Genomic DNA, 20,080 nt, shown 5'->3' with positions numbered 1-20,080 from the left:
TTGATTTACAATGTTATGTTAGTTTCTGGAGTACAGCAGAGTGATCCAGTTACGTACATAGATTCTTTTTCATATTCTTTGCCATTATGGATTATTACAAGATATTGAATATAGTTCCTTGTGCTATACAATAAGTCCTTGTTGGTTATCTATTTTATATATAGTAGTGTGTATATATTTACCTCAAACTCCTAATATATCCCTCCCTTGCCTTTCCCCTTTGGTAACCATAAGTTTGTTTTCTGTGTCTGTGGGTCTGTTTCTGTTTTGTAAATAAGCTCATTTGTATCATATTTTAGATTCCATGTATAAATGATATCATATGATATTTGTCTTTGTCTATCTGCCTTACTTCACTTAGTACGATAATCTCTATGTCCATGCGTGTTGTGGTCAGTGGCGTTGTTTCATTCTGTTTTATGGCTGAGTAATATTCCATTTTGTGTGTGTGTGTGTGTGTGTGTGTGTGTGTGTATACACCACATCTTCTTTATCCATTCCTCTGTTGGTGGACACTTAGGTTGCTTCCATGTCTTGGCTATTGTGAATAATTCAGCTGCATCTTACTTAGCAGAAGTCTCTGTGTGGGAGAATTAGTATATGAAGAGAACTAGTGTTGTGTTTGGGCCCCTTCTAGATTCAATCTCTCACGCCAGCCCACACAATCAATAAATATTTAGCTGATCTTTCCTCATCTCTGTCCATACCCAGACCAGGCAGTGGCCCACAGGTATGAACTCGTGGACAATCTCTGCTCACTTAGGAAAGGCTCATCCTTCTCCAGAGTTCAGTTCATTGATATGTCTTTGCAGCCATAGCTTTAAAAAAAAACACATTCTTTTAAACTTTGGTGTTCTCACATTTCAGCAGGAACAGTAGTCATTTGCCAGTCTACCTCTGCATCAGAGCACTTCCATTCCTTCTGAAGTGCTTTTTCCACTTTGGTGTTTGTGTTTTGAGAGGGGACGCCGCGTGACACTTAGACGCTCTGCTGATTTCACGTTGCCCTGTACTTCTTGGCAGGAGGATTTTGCGGATTCCGACAAAGAAGCCCCTATTGAATCCACCTTCGTTCGCATCAGAGAAACCCCTTCTGAACAAGAGAGCACCGTCTTCCTTCTGACTGAGAACGGGGAGCATGCCTACACCGTCAACCACGGAACGAGCCACCCGCCACCCTCCAAAGTCTTCGTCTGTGACAAGCCTGAGGGCGTGAAGGAGCCCTGCGTTACCAGCCAGGAGCTGGCAGACAGCTGCTCTGAGTTCACGCACGAGATCATTGACCAGGTTCTCCAAGGGGTCCCCGGGAAGATCAACAGCACCGGCGAGCTGGCTCCAGAATCTTCCATCTTATCATCCAGAAAGGACAGCCAGAGGTCCACCTCTCTGCCAATCAAGAAAACTGTGCACTTTGAGGCTGACACCTACAAGGAGGCCTCCTGCAGTAGGGACCCTTTCTACAGTCCAGACCTTCGCTTCGAAGGAAGCCCAAGAGAGACCAAGGAGTTGTCCAAGCAGGACGGACAGGTCTGGGCGGCTGAGGTTGCCGAGGAAACACCGAAACAGGAGGCCCTGGAGATCCTGGAAGCAGCCTCCAGTGAGGCCCCCAGTGACGTGTCTTCAGTGGACGGTAAGGTCAGTCATCCTCCGACTTCCCAGACCTCTCCCTCCTGGAATGGGGCGTCGGAGAGGGCAGCTGGCCCAGGGGAAGAGGGCCGTTCCCCGTCATCCCTGGGAGAGGATACCGTTGTGGCCGATTCCATGGAGATTGAGGTTAAGCTGCTGACTGTCGAAGCTATGGATAAGGAAGACCCTTTCGAAGGCATACCATTAAAAGCCTCGAAATTCAGCAGCAACCTCGTAGGTTTTCCCTCCACCAGCCAGGCTTTCCACGAGGTTCCTTCGCCTCATGAGAAAAAACCTGCCGAGGAGGAGGTGTCCGAGGACCGTGCTGAGAAGTTGCGTAAAAGGAGGGGTAAATCTGCCCACAGGAAGACAGATTTGGATGAGCCCCCCGTGAAGCCCAACCAGCAGGAACCTCACAAGGACCCTGGACCAGAAGACCGAGGCTCTTCTTTGGAGGCACCGGTGGATAAAAAGCCAGAAGTGTGTGAAAAGGCCAAGCACAAGTCCCCCCGGCGCCGTCGGGGTGAGGAGGAAGGGGAAGCCGAGGGCCCACGGGGCCTTGGGGGAGAATTGCCTTCCAGTCCAGCCAACAGCAGCCGCAGCTTGGAGACCCTCCGCAGCCCCAGCGACGAGGGCCTGGATTTCGAGCCGTCTCCACCGCCCTCCAGGATCTCCATCATCCCCCACGACCTTTTCTACTACCCGCATTACGAGGTCCCCCTGGCTGCGGTTTTGGAGGCTTACGCAGAAGCCGTGGAGGATTTGAGAAACGAAGAAGTGGACCTCGAAGAGCCAGAGGGGTATCTGCCGGATGCGGGGGCTGGGGAGGCCGAGGCCTCCCAGAGCAGCTGCAGCTTCGCCGGGCGGGGCAAGGGCCACCCCCAGGCCAGCGTCGCAGAGGATGCCAGCCCAGCCTCGGAACCCAGCCCCCCGTCCCCACAGGAGGACCACCTGCCAAGTGAGGGCGCAGAGAGTGTCCCCGTGCAGGGCCACCAGGTACTTGACTGCGGGGGCGGGAACGCCGAGTGGGGAGTTCTGTGCTTCTCCTCAGCTCGGCTTCTTCCTCCATAAAACAGAGAGAGGCAGTTTCCCTCGCAGGCATCCCAGGTCCAGGATTTAAGGAGACGCTCACTCAGGCTCAGGCAAGGTCAGGGTTAGCACCCGAGAGGAACACTTGTCATCAGTTTTGCACCCTGGGTGTCTCGCTGGCCTCCCCTAGTCTGGGCCCTGCCCGCAGGCTGCCCAGGAGATCAGATGAGGCCATGCTTGCGGTGCTTGAGGGTCCAGCTTAGCAGTAGCAGAAATCATTTTAAGTAGCAATCGCGGCTCTACCTAGTATGCACTTAGTGAACTTTACCCCCAACCCCGTGGCAGCCTGAGAAAACCAAGCCAGACCTCACCCTGGACTCCAGCCTTGATTTTTAAAGGCCTTTCGCTTGTTGAGCGCTATTGTTCGGCTCATGTGGTTAGAAGTGGGTTGTGTAAACAGGGCAAGGCGGACGCGCACTTCTGAGCCGGGGCAGCTGGGCACGTGCTCCTCTGCCACCTCGTGTCTCCACGTCATCTGGCCCCGCAGCTTCAGAGGGGCCCCCCCCCCAGAGTGATCAGTGAGAGGGTGTGGGGAGCCCTGACTGCATGTCCCTCTGGGTCCCCCTCCCCGCCCTCCCCTCCGGACAAGCCCACCTCCTCCCTGCCTCCCAGCCTGCCTCTGGGCTTTGCTGGAGCTGGTCCCCCCATCCGGACGCCCTTCCCCACACTTGGCTTGGCGTGCACTTACTCATCTTCAAAGCCCATTGCCAACAGCATCCCCTCCCGGGAGCCTGCCCAGCCCCTCTCCAGGCAGAGCAGTCACTCTCCCATTTATAGTGATAACATTCTCGATGGTTCTCTGGTGGACTGCTGCAGCTTTCGTGGGTTGTGATTTTCTCTCCTGGGAGAGAGTGAGCGTTTGTGTATTAATCTCTGGGCTCCAGAGGTCAGCCTGACAGGAAACAAGGTGCATTGCGTGACAGTTTGGGGTATCCGGTGAGGGCAGGTAAATTAAACCCTGAGGTGCTGGAAAGTCAGGACAGGACCCAGCGGAGGCCCAAAGGTGCTTGCCCTGGGGAGGCTGCAGGAGAAGGGGAATCTGAGTCGCCTTAAAAGGCATTTAGGATTTAGATGGGCCAGAAGTGGTAGCATCATTTATGGGTCTGCCCGCTCCAGGCAGTGGGGAGTAGCTGCCCGAGTACCGGGGGGCCTCAGAGTTCTCTGGCACTAACAGTCCAGAAGCCACGTGTGGCCGGACCTATCCTTTGGTGCCGAGCACCCATTCTCGGTCCGTCTGCGGCTGGAGAAGAGGGCTGGGTGGCTCCATGGGTGCGAGAGACCTGCCTGCCACCTTCCCCTTCTGCCCAGGGGCAAGGAACCTCGTCCTGTCCCCTGCCCCTAGCCCTCTGTCTGCTGTCTGTCAGAGCAGGCTTGTCCTGTGGGAGACCAGAAGATCCGGCGGGTTGAGAAATGCCCCTCAGTGACATCAGGTCTCGGGGTCCCCAGGTTGGGGGATGACAACAGCAACTGGGGTGATTCTCTGGATTATTACAGGCCAAAAAGCTCTTTTAGAACAAAAGAAAGGGGACTGGGATTGGGGAGAGCCTGAGTTGCCTTTCTGCCCCTCTGGGTGACTTAGAATGGCCAATGAGCGCCTAAGTTCCCCTCCCCCAGTGATGGAGTGTGGCCTGTGGGCACGCAGATGAGGCATCCGACGACGAGCAGGTGCCCATGGCTCCCAAGCGCACCTTGCCATTGGCTCCCGAGTGTAGCCCCACCCTTGATCCCTGTCAGTGAGCAGGGGCGGGGGAGGGGAAGGGGTGCAGCCCAGGATGACTTGCCTCCTGACAGAGAGGATGACAGGGGGTGGAGCATTTCTCCGATACCTGTCCCTTCCTTAAAAAGAAAAGCGAAAACTATCTTCTAACTGGACTAGAAAATGGCAAGTTCTACTTCCAGTCTTTAAGAAAGTCAGTCCTCTCCTCACCTCACCTTTCAGAAAAGGTAGCATTTGCTCATTGATAACGGAGGAGCAGCTGGCCTTTCAGATCACTGAGAGCGGTTTTCGTGTCTGCAAGGAGCTTTGTTCTCCTGGGCTGCACTGGCGGCCACTCTGATCCTCTTATTGGGACACCAGTTGAGCAGGTTTTTCCAGCCCCTGTGAGAATTCTTGAGAGGTGCTGCCAGCAATTCTCACGCTTCTCGATTCACGTGGGAGCATCGCTGGTGGGTTTCAGAGTGCCTGGGGGGGGGGGCGGGTGGAGGTCAAAGATTCCTTATCATATAAATGCTACAAAGGTGGCACAGCCATACACCTTCGGCCAAAAGCACGGTGAAGATTCATCTCTCCAAACACAGGAGCCACCTTCACACCCCTTGGCCCACCTGGCCTCTAGGATTTGTTCCTCTGTTTAAGTGGATGGTGGTTGTGTGAAGGGTCCAACCATTGTCCACTGTGAGGGACATCCTTTATAGGAAGCACTGTGGTATAGTGGGAAGAGGCTGATAATCATTATACCCATTTGCCAGACAGGGAAACCAAGGATCAGAGAGATAGTCAGTTGCTCAAGGTCAGATAGCTGACTTAGCCAGGATTGGAAACCAGGTCTTCCTGACTGTAAAACCCATGCTGTTTTCGATCCATCAGTCTGGAGCATTTGGAACTCTGCCCGGGGAGCAGCAGTTCGGGTGGGCTTCTCCTCCATGGTGGGCTGTGCTGGAAGGAACCCATGGAAGAGGCAGGATTGGAAGGGGCGCCCTAGCTGGGCCTCGGAGTCAAGGTGGAGCAGGGCGCTGCCGGGTGGTGTCACGCACTCAACATCTCAGCGTAAAATTCTGATTTGTGTTTGGTTGTCATATCCTTCAGTCCCAGGAGTTTCCAAACTCGGAAAACTTAGCAAACCCATTAGAAGAAAAGGTAATGGAAGAACCGATCAGCAGTAAAAAAAAGGAAAAAAGAAAACACGTGGACCACGTAGAAAGTTCAATATTTATAGCACCCGGAACTGTTCGCTCCTCAGATGACCTGGAAGAAGACACCTGTGACCACAAAGTCCTTTCCAGGTATTTTATTAACAACTTCTCACCCCAGAGCCTGAGCTGGGAAGCTACTCTCTGAACTCATCCCATTTCTGGTTTCTGATTGGATGGGGGACGCAGGGGTGGGGCTGGACAGCAAGGGAAACAGATTCAGGCAAAGTCCTCATTCTTCACACCTGGGCTCCCCCACTGACCTCCCCCCCCATCCCGCCCCCAACCAATATCAGACCTGCCCGTAATCGGCAAAACCAGAAGGACCTGGACTTTGCCTTCTCTCCTCGCTCCACGTAGCTTTGGGTGGAAACTGGCAGTGAGCAGAGAGGTGGCCGAACCGTAGGTAGGGGTGGGGTATGAAAAGTAATAGCCTTGGAGACTCTGCCGGCCGTCTCTGGCCCCTGATAACCTCCGGGCAGTCTAGGTAGAGACCAAACTTAGCCGTTTATAAGCATCTTACAGGATCAGAAGGGAGGCACTGGATATGCGTGGAGGGGACCATTTATCACTGTCGCATGGAAGCTGGACTTTAATATGACCGCCACACCCACGAGTTTGGGTCCAAGGCAGTAAGGGTGGAAACTTGAGGAAACTAACATGACTGTCTCTGTATCAGGCCCATCCCCATGCAACACCTCTTTCTCCTGTGGAGCAATAAGACAGGGCCACTTTGACCTGCAGTAGGTTAGTATCCCCAACAGCTCCATGAAGTAGGTAGGGTAGGAATGATGATCCATTTCACAGATAAGGAAGACTGATCAGAGATGTAAATATTTGACCAAAGTTGCCAGTTAATCAACCAGGAGCCAGGATGACAGCCCAGGCCTCTGGCTGGGTATCTTTTCGCCTTAGCCCTGAGTGAGCCAGCTTTATTGGAAGATCAGAGAAACACATCAGCCTCAAAGATATAGTCAGAAAATTAGCCTCCTCGTGTATGAAAGGAAAAGAGGTGGTCCACCCAAGAGCTAGGCAGTCAGCAGCACTTGTGCACAGCAGGAAGCACTGCAAAGGGTCCGGGTCCCAGGTCTCCGCCCAGCTCTGACTTTAGCTTGCAGAGGACGTCTGGTGAGTCCCAAGACTTCCGGACACTTAGAAAAAGAGACCCTTTCCTGCCCCCAAAATCCTATGGTTTTTAAGAATATGTGGTCTGCTTTCTATTTGAAATTCTTTCTCACTGTTTTCTTTTTTTTTTCTTGTTGACGAGGGCTCAGTGTGTCCCTTTCACCTCATCCTGCTGTTTGTAAACACACTCCACCCCGAGTGGGTCTACTGGATACCATGTCTCATTTCCATCACTAGGTCAGAATCAGAGCTTGCCTGAATCCACGTGTGGCGGCCTCAGGATGGGGTCAGCAAGAAGTTCTTGGTGACGCCAATTCAACACGTGTGTTTATTTTGCAGGACAAGTCACAGTGACTCCAGCATTTACGTTCGACGACATGCTAATAGGTCTTTGGAACCGGTTAGTATGTGAATTTCTTCTTTCATCCGGCCCCTGCTAATCAATTCCTTTCCATCCTTCCTCCTCCCCAGCCCAGAGCTTTGAAATTACTGACTTGCGACAGCTACGCTTTGGGATAGAAGACAAGCAAATTGAAACCTTGTCAGTAGGCATAGTGCAATCAGATGTCCAGTTTGGGCAATAGGGGATGTAAATAAAGTGACGGTTTTAAAGCCCAAAGGCATCTTTGTCATAACAAACGCATCCAAGACCCCACCCCTGCACACACGTCCAGAAAGATCACGTTCAGAGACAGAGGTGCCACATAAGCAGAGGGTTCGCTTTGTCTTCGCAACCACTGAGCTGTGGATGTGTTGGGACCCAAAGCCCTGGGATCCACAGCTCGCCCTGATTCAGGTTGTTATGGGGGAGGGGAGCCTTCCATCCGCCCGTGGGAATGACGTAGAATACTGTATAGTCATTTTACTTTGGAACTAGATGTTCGCAAGATTGAGAAAATCGTGGCATGCTCGACTTTGTATGTTTAAAATCATTTCATTTTCTGTTTCAGAGATTTCATCTTTACTAATTGGGTTGTGGGGTTTTGTTTATGAATTTCACTGTAGGATCATTTTAGCCATGTTCAGTTGAGGAATGCAGCAGATCAGGATGGCAGAAGAAACCAAATGTTAACCAGGTAGGTGGCAGTAGTCCAAGCTTGGTGGGGCTTAAAAGGATATTTTTTCTTTAATTTTGCAGCCTACCTTCTGGGGGTGGCTATTCTCCAACAAGGCTGTGTTGGATAACAGTATTAATATAGTCTGGGCTCATGCAAGAAAATACCCGTTCCGGAAAAAATGAATGGAAATTGAATATGTGTGGGAGGGAAAGGTAGATATGAATGCATGTTGATAGGCAGGGCATGGTTCAGAAAGTGACTCGGTTTAAAGACAGGTCTGGGTCATGAGCCTGTGGCTGTATTTAGATGACACGGTGGTATAAGCTGGCCCTCTGAGGCAGAGCCAGGCAGAAGAGGTCGGGACGGGATACCGTGTGTGTTCTGAACGCTGTAGCCCCTGACAACTGTGTTAATTCCGTGTCGCCACTGCAGGTACGATACTCAGAAGCTCACTGAGCTGATGTTACAGTTTTATGACATCAGAACAGACATGAAGAGGGAATGCAAACATGCCAGGATGTCTATGAAAGTATTTCTTTCTGTTGGAGAACTAAATGACCTAGACTAAGAGTGTCGAGTTGCTGTAACACCGCCCGTTGAGAACATAGGCAGGCAGAGAAATCTAAAACTCTGACAACTCTGAGATGCCCCTATCTCTGTTAAAGTTATTGAATCACTTAATTTAATTGATTTTTTAAAAAATATTTGCCACGGATTTGAATTGGCTTGGAAGGACTTAGATTATTGGAATGGAAAGAACTTGTCTGAAAATTGCCCAACACCCAGGAGTGTAATCTGTACAAGTCCACCTGTCTGGCTACTAAAAAAAGAGGCAAGATTTGTTTCCCTCCCCTGCCGTAAAATGGAAATATTAATTCACGTTTTCCACCAGGTTTGACATCCTGATGGGAAAATAGTACTTTTAGCTTTTATGAGATAGAGTCTTTGAAAATTGAACCCGCAAGGTTGAGAAGTGCAGTCGTGTTTTCCATGCTTTTGAGCATTTATTACCCTTGCAATAAAAATATGCAGTTTAAAATTTCTCTAAAAACAGTTTTAAGAAGGAGAAAGAAATTCTGTCCGTTGTCTGTTATCTGCGTGGGAATCGCTCAGTTTCCAGACCAGGGCAAAGGTTTAATCCCCTCTTGGCATGGCCTTTCATTGTATCAGGAGATGGTCTAGGGAGGAGGAGGTAGTTTTTGCTTCTCATAATCTCCATCACCCTGATGACCCTGAGAAGCCCCAAATGACCCTGAGAAGCTTACACTCTAGGTGCTACAAATGCCTCTGTAGAGGCCCCCGAGCCCAACTGCAATCAGATTATGGCTTCTGACCCTTTCCTGTCACCACCACAACAGTCCCCTTCTGGGCTTTCTCCACCAGGCAAAACTAAAATGTCACTTTAGCACTACCTTCTGTTAAAATAAGAAAGATACATCTGACCAAAATCTGGTAACCTGGTAATTATTTGCAAGGTTAGATTCCAAAAACAAAAACAAAACCTTGGTGGTACAGAGGTGCGTCTTTTTGTTGCTGATGGCTGTTTTTAAATGATCTGTCATGAGGGAACCTCCGATTCTTTCTTCAGATTCCTTAGGAAGTCCCCGCTATTCCTAGGGAAGAACGAAGAGCCGTCAGCTTCTAACTCTGTGTTAAGGGCACTGCGGTGTAAGGGAAAGCATCCTGGAAGGGTGTGGTCCAGGTCCCAGCTGTATCACAGTCATTGTATGGCCTTGAGCAAGCCCCCCTCCCACCCCCTCTCCACGCCCGTCTGCAGAATGGGGCTAACAGCTCCTCCCTCTTGGCGCTGTGAAGATGAACTGAGTGCGGTTAAAAGCTCAAAGCATCCCGGGACCCAGCCCTCCGCCTGGGTCTGCACCTCACTGGGAAGCCCTCAGCTCTCCAGTTGGGCAGTGAGGCTGGAGTACAGGGAGGGAGGGGGCTCCACTGGGCTGGGGACCCACTTGTGACTGCCTTGGTGTGTCTCCCCTCCTGCAGGAAGGCCAACAGCTCGGGCGAAGCCAGGACGCAAGAGACCCACAGCCCAGAGAGCGACTCGCTGATGCAGTTCGTCCAGCAGCCAGACGTGATGTACTTTATCCTCTTCCTCTGGCTCCTGGTTTATTGCCTGCTGGTCTTCCCCCAGCTGGACCTCAACGGACTCTGATGCGTGCGTCTGCATAATAAAAAGACAGGATCCTGGCCAGGGGTGGGCAGTCTCCTTACTTCCTTTTATTGCCTGTTCTGGATGGGGCGCTTGCGCAGATGGTGGAGGACCTCCGAGGAAACTTAGACTCCCTCTCTCCACTTTCCTTTTTCATGTTTCCTTTCTCTCCTGTGAGTCCTAAGCACACTTTTCTCTTTGGCTGTGGACTCAACACTCAGGTGTGTGGCCAGATCCTTGGGTGGGTTTGTTTGTGTGCCTTGCCGTCAGGTATTAAGCTTTGTTACTAATACTCATAACTGGGTCTTAGCTCGCCCCACGCGCTGGTTTTTAAGGTCCCAGATGGACCTGAGTTTCTCGCCTCCTGATGAGAAATAGGATGGATGCCTCACGGAGACCCCCGCTGGGAAGAAAACTGCCCTGCTTTCCTCTGAGAGGGGAGTCTGAGTGAAGGTGCTGGGGGTCCGCGCACCTGTTGTGGTCTGGTGACTGGTCGTTTTCTTTGGGGGGATATCAGAGCAGCACAAAGCTGCCGGGTCCAGCAAAGGGCATCCGTGAATGGCAAAGTTCGAGGAAAGTGTGGGCTAGGTCGTGAGCTGCAGTGCACACTTGTTCACCCTCGTTTTCTTTTTCGTGGGGGGCATGCATTTTAATTTTGCTTTTGCATTGATTGAACTGAGGTAAAGCTGTGATTTTCAAACCTTTCCCACCTATGGAATCCTCCTTTCAAGTGGATTCTCAGGGGCCAGTCTAGTTGATACATGAAAAGCAGAGCTTTGGCTGACACAGGGCAAGGCCTGGGATCCCTCTCGCTTTGCCCGGGCAGCTCCCAGCTTCCACTCGTGCCTCCTGAGGCATCTGTGCTGGTACCCAAGGCCCCGCAAGGCACTGTCAAAAAAAAAGCCCCCGAAAGCCCCGAGGAGGAATGCAGAAGTGGCCTGGCTGAGAACGAGCTCTGACTGATGTTAGAGCAGGAAGTGGTCCAGCACGTTCCTGCTCCGAGAGAGCTTTTGTGCACACCTGCCTCACAGTGTGAGTCTCAGCACGGGCATCTTTCGTGGTCAGTTATGATGGGTTTCTTGAAAAGGAAAAGGGTTTCTGGAAAGCACCCTGAGAAGTAACCAGAACGGGCAGGTGGTGAGAGGACAGAGGCATCCACCTGCCCTTCCGTCTTCCTTCTGCCCTGGGCTCCCTCCTCTTCCTGCTTCCTGTCAAGAGGCAGGCCATGCGTCCCTGTGTATTACTTCCTCCTCCCGTTGTCCTCCCCCTCAGAAAGCATGTATATGGTGGGACTTACAAAACCACAGCCTATTAGGTCAGGAGGGGCAGTTAGACGGCGTCTCCTCTGCTGAACCTAGAGAGGCAGAGCTGGTTGGCCAAGATCACACAGCCAACCAGGAATGGAGGCCACCTGATGCCCCATCCAGAGCTGTCCCCTCTTTTAGGGAAATTCCACTGGGCCCATGAATGTCCTGAAAAAAATAATAATAAAATGAATAGATAAGAATGTCCTCATTTAAACAAAACTAAAATTTTTAGGTCAACCACCCACCTTTGTTTTTTCTTGTGTTTTTCCCATGAGGAAGTTTTGTTCGCTTTCAGGCTCATTGCCTGTTCCTTCTAGAATACCCTCGACGGCTCTAACAGCTTGTCAGCTGACACACCAGCTTTGCTGTTACTCCAGGAATCACGCTTCTCTCTCAGCAAGGCAGGGATTTGCTTATTTCAAGCAGGGGGTCTCAAGTTTACAGAATTCCAGCATGGCCAAAAGAATTGACGTAGCGCATTTGAGTCGATGACAGCCAAAGCCTGGCCTCTAACCCACTCTGGCTATAAGCTGCTTTCTCTCCACTAACGAATCTAAGCCTTCCCAGCTGAAAGCCGTTGGGAGTTTGGAGCGATTCCATCTCGAAGGCCTGGTGTCCCATGGAAAATGAGCTAATCAGTGAGCTCCCTGGCATCACCGCAAGCTGAAAGGTACAGATAGTAAAGATGATGTGTGTGATACTTTCTAACCCTGGACACCAGGCAGTCCTCACCTAAATTACATGCTTGGAAAGCCAGGGAAGAGCTGACCTGAACGTTAATCATTTCACTTTACGGGTCTAGACCTTGTTCATAAAAGTCTCTGCAGGTTTCCCCTCTCACCCATTACAAAGTGTGATGTTTAAAACCATCTACTGGCAAGATGCCTGAAAGTCATTTGGTTCAGGGTGGCAGCAAACTGATTTTTTTTTAAAAGAAAAAAAAGAATCTCACTTGATTACAGGCGTGTGTGAAAGAAGTCAGATATAGAAGGTGGGTGAGAAGCCTGAAGGACAGACCACTCCATGGCTTCCATTTAAGAATTTATTTTTAATTCTTATCCAAGTAATACATGTTCATAGTTTAAAAAGAAACAAATACTATAAGACTTTTAATGAAAACTAGCAATCCCCTATGGGTTGCTCTCTAGAAGTAACACTTTCACCTCTTTTAGCTGTTTCTTCTAATATTTACCTTTGCATTTCTACATAACATGCTTATACTTCTTTTATTTTTAAAATTAATCTAGAAACATCTACTGGCTTGCTACCGTGGTAGAGAAGGATCTTGCTCTTGCCTATACCGTGCTTTGTTTTTCCAGTATAGTTAGATCTGTTGTTTGGACATCTCTCTTCATTGTGGGCATATGAGGACTGTTTACCCGTGAGCCAAGTAGCGTACTATGGTTACTCGTCCTTTCTCGTCAAATTTCTTCTCCCTCCTTGATGATGATGATTGATGACGATGATGATTTTGGTGTGGCGCATTCCTTAGTAACCTTCTTAGAAAAGAACATGGGAAGTAAATATTATTGTAAATATTTTGAGATTTTGCATAACTTAAAATATCCTTATTCTGCCCTTACTCAGGTGTAGCTGGATATAGAATTGTGGGTGGGAAATAATACCCCCCATCGTGGTTGTTGAGATTCCTGATGCCATTCTGATTCCCAGGCCTTTAGCTGCGACTTGGGTTTCTCCACCCTCCCAGGAAACATTTAAGATCCCTTCATTCTTAGTGTTCTGAACTGTCCTGATGGTGTTGTACCCTTGATGGTGTACCTCGTGCTGGGTTCTCATGAGAAACTTCTTAAATTTTCTTGTAATTGTTCACGTTCTTTCTTTCTGTACCACCTGTTGTTCCAATGTTGGACTTCCCAGGCTAGACCTCTAATATTTTTTTATCTTTTCTATTTCTCATCTCTTAGTTTATTTTTTTTGATCTGCTTTCAAAGGTAGTTGTTTAGCTTTATCTTCTCAATATACCTGATGAATGTTTTATTAATTTCCAAAACGTTTTGTAGTGTCCTGTTCTTGTTTCATGGGTGCAGAACTTATTTCTCTGTGGATGTTCATGATAATGGGGTTTGGGGCAAGTTCTTTTCTGCTCTCTGTTTTGCCTTTATTTCCTCTAAGTTCCCTTTCTCTTAGTCACACTGTCTGTCTTACATTACAAGTTTTCTTCGGATATCTAGTGATCCTATCGGATATCTAGTGGATCCTTCGGATATCTAGTGGATCGGTTCGTGTGTAAGAATGATACAGCACAAAATGGATAGGAAGTTCTGTGTGTCAACGGGTGGATTCCTCTGTAGGCTCACCAGGTGGGCACCTGGACTCTTCATGGGAGGACCACACATATCAATATTTGCAGGTCTTTTCTCACTGTGTTTCTTTAGAGATATTTCCACTTCTCTCCTGCCTGAGATAAAGGGACATACGCAGAGCTGCTACTAGCCTATGCAGGGCCCTCATGCAGTTTCAGAAAGGGCATTCCCTCTGAGTGGATGGATGACTCAGAAATAGGTGCCCCTCTGAGCAGAAGCCACCCGTGGGCACTTGGCCAAACTGGCAGAAGCCATCTTTTGCCTCTTTCTCCAGGGAAAGGCCTGAGGAGCAGAGTAAGGGCTAGATTTTAACTCGCAATTGCCCCCTTAGCCAGGCACCTTTGTGCCGTGCACGAACTGGAGGGCCGTACCCAGAGATGCCGGCACACACCTGAGCGCCCGCACCCTGCCTCTGAGCAGGTATCTCATCACAGTCAGCGTGTACACTCACCGAATCGCTCCCGCCTCGCTGTGCCTGGTGTCCCTGGGTTAGAGCCCCTCCGCTTGCCCCCGAGGAGTAGGCTGCTGGCGCCGCTGGGTGCTGGTGCCTCCCCTCTGCACAGGCAGTGCGTGGTGTTGGGATTCCTCGGCCCTGCTCCCGTCTCCCTCAGTTCTGCCCCTGCCATACATGGGTCGGCATCTCGTGCCTGCTGTCATCTCCTCTTCATCCCTTTGTCTTTATGATTCCATCCCTTCCATTCCTTTGTTCTTGTTTCCCTGGGGTTTCACCAGGGAAGACACCCTCTTGAATCGCAGGTCCCACGTTTGCGCTCTCCCTGCTTGTTAGGTGGCTCGCTGCTCTGTGGGCGCGCTTGTGAACGTGCCCTGAGTCCTGCTGAGGCCTGGTCTGCGAGCACCTTCATGTAACGCTGGGCCAAGTGAGGAGAGGCGAGAGGGCACCTGGAGCTCCCCTGGATGCCCCAGCACAGATAGGACTCTCCTTCCTTCCCTCCTTTCCACCTCCTACCCCGAAGAAACTATCTTAGAGCTCCGTTCCCCGCCAGACTCCCGCTTCTCGGAGTCACGCACTTTCTAGGTTTTCTTTGCCACCGTCCCTTCACCGGGAAACAGTCCGCACCGGTGTCGGCCAGCGGGCAAACTGGCTGCTCCCTCTGTTGGATGGCTGTTTGGAACTTTGTGAGCAATTCCTCCTGGTCAAGCCTGGCCTCTGTAGGGAGTGGGGCTCCCACCAGGACTGGGAACCAGGGAGTGCCCCCTAGAAGCCACCCTGGGCACAGGCTGCGTCTCCCTTTCTGGGGTTCAGCTCTCTCTTCCCGTCCCCATGCAGTGCGATCCTGCTCTTTGTGAGGGTCGAACTCGTAGAAGGCAGAAGATTTGGAGGCTGCCTGCCTGTGTAGTCGATCTTCATAAATTATAGGTCATTTCATAGCCTTAGGGATCACGTAAGGGTCTAGTGCCTCATTTAAGAAATGAGAAAACTGACGATCAGGAAGGAGAGATGATTAGTCACACTGCTAGTTAGTGCCCTCGGGAGGGACGTCCGGATGCCAAGTTCTCTACAGAACTCCAGCCTCCAGCTGCTGCAGCTCAACTGCACCTCCCTCGTCACCAAGGACTCAGGACATCACAGAGCTGATCTCTCAAACACAGGCCCGCGTAAACAAGGAAAGAAGGTATCTCTGAATCTCAGAATTCGTGGTGGCTTCTTTGTTAAGAATTGTTCTCTTTCCGCGGTCGTGTCATTGGCGAGCACTCCTGTGACACACTTTCATACAAGCTCGGATTTTCTTAACTCTCCAGTAGGCCCACTGCTGTTTGGAGCCACGACCTCTCTTTCCCTTTGGCTTGGAGACCTTCCCAGCCATTTCTGTTTACGTCCTCCAGTCCCCGAGGTGGTCTATGTGGGAGTTTCAGATCAACGTGGTTCCTCAGAACCTTCCCAGTGATATTCTGGCCAGGAAACAAGAGCCCACGAAACCCTCCGGGTCCGCATGTGTTATTTCTCTTGCCCTGACATTGCATCATCTCTGCTGAGGCCGCCTTTGGGGAGAGACTGAACGTCTTGGGGCTGCAGCTGCTGGCTGGAGTCCCCACTGAATAGCAGGCTCTTCCTCCGGCCCGTCCAGCTGCTCTCGGGATGAAGGCTTTGGCCTGGGCTGAGCAGCTGAAGCCTGAGAGCTGGCGTGAGTGATAACTCGCTTATTTGCTGGAAATAGCTGTGGAGTTTGCCTGAACGGTTAGCCAGTGTCAGGGAGCCAAGAAATGAGACGTGGGTTCTTTGCTGGATGTCGAGTCCCGTAGATCTTCTCGGCTCTGCCTCTTGTCAGGCACCTTGTTGAGGAGCAATAGTCATGCAGGGAAGTGAGCCCAATACCCGTGAAGCGTGGACCCTGCATGCATTGCGCCCAGAATCTTCCATTCCCATCTCACGCAGACCCGTGGCTTCAGGCTTCAGGTGAGCCCTGGTCCTCCTTGCTCTGACGTGTGACAGCACCACAGTGACCTGCAAGCCGTCAGAGTCCTCCACCCCCGTGGGTGTGACCAGCTTGGGAAGGAGCAAAGGCCTGGAGGTTCTGAGCCCCTACTTCCCTAGGGTCAGCAGAGGCCATCAGAGTTCCGGGGCCCCCTGACCCTTCTGGAATTGCCGGACCCCTCGGCAGCGGGAAGACCGACGTGGCTGCTTATAATTCATCTGAGAACCTTGATGAAAACCCAGCCCTGGGCTGTAGCACCAACAAGCCAGAAAAATGTCCTCGTTTATGGGAAGAAGACAGCCAGTATTTTACGCTGTTGGACCACGTGGTTTTAAATACACACAGCACTCAGTAATCTACCGCCCTGATCCCACTGCTAACTTCAAGATTCCCTGACACTTAGAGGTCAAGGCCAGCTTTCATCTAGCAGGAATCTCTTTAACTGAAACTCCCCCCGCCCCCCCCCCTTTTTTTAATCACTCCCTTCTCCCTTCTCCAGGAGGATTTATGGAATAGGGGAAGAGGGCAGGTTCAGGAATCAGCCGGATCTAGGTTCAAGTCCCCGCTGGGTCTCCAGATATATCTGGATGACTGGGCAAATTACCTCTCTGAGCATCTTCTGTGCAGAATCGACACTCAGTACATATTTGCTGAGTGAATAATAGCTCCCTTGTGAGCTTGTTACAGTGTCGTAAAATGCTCAGTAGCTCCCTGTCTGCACGTCCCTCCTCGCCAGGCTTTGACTAGACCTCCTTTCAGTTCGTTCAGTTTACCGTGGCTTCTTCCAGCCTCTCTCCAATCCGCCTCCATCTTGCCAGCTGCTCTCTCACACCTAGCTCATGCCTTTTACAAGAGGAAGCCGAAGCCAGCGTGTACCCACGGACTCACTGGACCCTTAACGACAATCACGGGAGGTGGTTCTTTCAGAGAGGAAGCTAAAACACAAGAAGGAAAGATGACAAGGTCATAGAGCTGGCAAGTGGCAGAACCATGATCATAGGACTCTTCCTTCCAGACGTTGATTTCCACCCTAGACTTTGCTGCTTAGAAAATAAGTCATGCCTTAATGTGATTCTGATTGTTGGTGAATTTGGCCTAGTTGGCAAGCGTGGGTGGAAATCTCAGAGTTGGGCGGGTTTAGCAGTTGCGTTTCAACCCTCACCTGGCGTTCTTCCCCTTCCCAAGTTTCTGCGTACTTTGACCCCCGCCCCGTATCAACACTGCTTAAATATCTCCTTCATCCTCATTTGGTAAAAATGACTAATATTGTACATCAACTATACTTCAATTAAAAAATAAATTAAAAAAATTTTAAATAACTGAGGACACCCCAAGTTCAGGTTTTAACTAAGGTTGCAAATCGACAACCAAAATGACTGCGTCTAAAGGCCCATTAGCAGCATAACCTCAGTGTCTAACATCCAAGATTGAATGACTTTAATTAATGCCCCCAGGTAGTCACTCTTCACTTCTTCTCACGCATGCTTTTCAGAGTAGAAGTGAGGCTTCCTCCTTCAAAAAGCAAATCTCACTGTGCTGGGCAGAGCACAAGTTAAATAGGGATGAGACCATGGATTACTTGGAGGAAGTTACAACTGGTTGGCCTGTGAGATAGGAATCATTGTTTTTCCTTTGTTTTGAATTGAAAAGTTGTGATTTTTGCATTGTTGCAGAAAGGAATAGAAAAATGTCTCCTGATAGGTCTCTTTTCCATTTGCAAAAGTTCAGACTTCTTTTAGACCCACCAGAAGTCAGTAATAGCCTATTCTCTGTAAGACTTTCCTATGAGGACAGACACAACATGCCTGTATTCCTAAATGTCATGCAAGGATTGAGACACTTTTTAAAAGGAAACTCTGGGGACTTCCCTGACTGTCCAGTGGTTAAGACTCCGCCTTCCAATGCAGGTGGTGCGGGTTCGATCCCTGGTCGGGGAACTAAGATCCCACATGCTGCACAGTATGGCCAAAAATTTAAAAAAAAAAGGAAACAAAGTGTCTGTAACCTAGAGAGTTGACATTATTCCAAAGTAGGATAGCACTGGCCTGGTCATCAGGACCCCAGGTCCTAGCTCCGGCCCACCTGCTGTGACACCTTGAATAATTCATTTACCTCTCTGGGTGGAAAGGTGGGAGACCTCTTTTTAAAAGTCTTTCTTAGGTTTAAAAATCCAAAGGTTAGGGCTTCCCTGGTGGCACAGTGGTTGAGAGTCCGCCTGCCGATGCAGGGGACACGGGTTCGTGCTCCGGTCCGGGAAGATCCCACATGCCGCGGAGCGGCTGGGCCCGTGAGCCATGGCCGCTGAGCCTGCATGTCCAGAGCCTGTGCTCCGCAACGGGAGGCCCGCGTACCGCAAAACAAACAAACAAAAATCCAAAGGTTAGCAAATTAGGTTTGTTTTTATTGTAATCTCAGTAAGTGGCCTGTTTGCTTAGAATAAATGCACCTCTGCATTTGTAAGTGAATTCCAAAGCTTAGAGCATGGCTTCCGGATTTAGTATCTGAGAAAGGTGCCTTTGGAAAGTGTTTGGTCTGTTGAAAGTGTGGGGTGAAAGTTGGGAGTAGAACGTGGGAGAGCTGCTTCCTAGGACTCCCAGAACCAATCTGGTCTCCTTAAATTAAGTCAGCATCCGAGGCAATTTTCTTGGATACTTTGAAGTTCACAAGTTCAGGTGCAGGCATATATAGATGTAAACGACTGGACCTTTCTATCCTTCCCATCTTTTTCCCCGTCCCCTGGTAGACTCGAAATAGATAGGCACAGAAATTCCACTCGAATCAGAGGCTGCTTGCATTCTAGCACTGGATCCCTGAAGCCAAAGACGGGCATGTTTGTACAGAATGTCCCTGGGGCGGGAGTGGAACTGGGGGAAGGGGTGCTATGAAGCAGAGACCCTGTCTCCTTGAAATTGCACCCTGAGTTAGCTACCTGCATCACTTGCGTTGGTGTTGGTAACATCAGCCAAAGACAAAGAGTAAAAGAGGAAGGATGGTTGTTCCCTACCGTACATGGTCAGGACCAATTGTTAAACCTGGAAGCAGGAGTTTGTTCAAAGTGTATTGTATTGGATGATGATAGCTATTTATTTTTTCAAGGTCTGTAATACGTTTAACAGATTTAATGCTACGGTTTCTTGTAATGTCATGGCAGGACTTCATTGATAATGTCTGAATATTTTTACTGAGAGCTCTAAGAGAACTATTGAAAAAAAAGCAAGATGTTATTTTGTAGTACAAGAATTATTTTGTCCGTTTAGCACATACATAGCTGTAGCTTTGTAAAAAAAAAGGTATCTTTGTAAAAAAAATTGTATGAACATGCACTCTTATTTATTGACTATTGTAAATGAAGATATAAATGACTATTTGCCTAATTTATACTTGTGGGAAATTAACTGGAGTATTTGTTATTTGATTGTTTTCTATTAAGGACTATTAGGCTTGGTGCTATGATGAATGGTCTTGTAAAATTACATGTAACCTTAAGAAAAATTTTTAAGTATAAATTTCATGAATTGACCAGCTCATTGATAATTCTTATTTCCATGTATGTTCATGCCTTTGCCAACCAGAAATGACTCTATCTTTCCTTTGTCCCAACAAAGAGTACTATTGCCAGGTAAAAGTGACACCGATTGGCTGTAGAATTGTAGAGACTGTAGGGAATCTACCCTTTTTAACTATTAACTTGTCTTGAGCCTTTGCAGGTGAACCTCCAAGAAGGAACAATAATGGTAGTGATGGTGGCTCTGTGGCTGTGGAGTTACGCTGCCTGCCTGAGTTTGAATCCTGGGTCTGTCTCTTACCGACTGTGTGATTTGTAACAAGTTACTATAGTAGCCTGGGTCTTCCAGAAAACAGAGCCTGAGTCCAACCTTATGTGCTTATGCATCAGTGCCGGGGGGATGGGGGCGCGGGTACAATCCCAGGGCAGCACGAGTGAGGCAAGGACGGAGGGAAAGCAAACCAGAAGTGGTGCAATAGGTATTTATCGTGTACCTACTAGGCATCCGGCACTGTTCTGGTTGCTGAGAATAGAGTA

The 20,080-nt window shown here is 49.6% G+C and overlaps 1 protein-coding gene across 2 annotated transcripts in view; it reads left to right on the top strand.

The window, feature by feature from the left end:
• CLMN (calmin) overlaps positions 1 to 19,864 on the top strand; it is a 119,557-nt gene extending 99,693 nt beyond the window's left edge. Inside the window, exons 9-13 of one of the 2 annotated variants that reach the window (XM_060295249.1) lie at positions 1,024 to 2,622; positions 5,522 to 5,718; positions 7,090 to 7,150; positions 7,756 to 7,826; positions 9,807 to 19,864. In XM_060295249.1, coding sequence (XP_060151232.1) covers positions 1,024 to 2,622; positions 5,522 to 5,718; positions 7,090 to 7,150; positions 7,756 to 7,826; positions 9,807 to 9,975 — 2,097 coding nt within the window. In that variant the 3' untranslated portion in view covers positions 9,976 to 19,864. The remainder of the gene's footprint in view (positions 1 to 1,023; positions 2,623 to 5,521; positions 5,719 to 7,089; positions 7,151 to 7,755; positions 7,827 to 9,806) is intronic. The other variant, XM_060295250.2, reaches the window with a different exon arrangement.
• Positions 19,865 to 20,080: the final 216 nt, after the last annotated feature.

Source organism: Globicephala melas, chromosome 2, assembly GCF_963455315.2.
Source record: "Globicephala melas chromosome 2, mGloMel1.2, whole genome shotgun sequence".
Taxonomy (NCBI): Eukaryota; Metazoa; Chordata; class Mammalia; order Artiodactyla; family Delphinidae; genus Globicephala; species Globicephala melas.
Note: the sequence above shows the minus strand (reverse complement) of the source record. Positions and strands in the feature narration are given on the sequence as shown.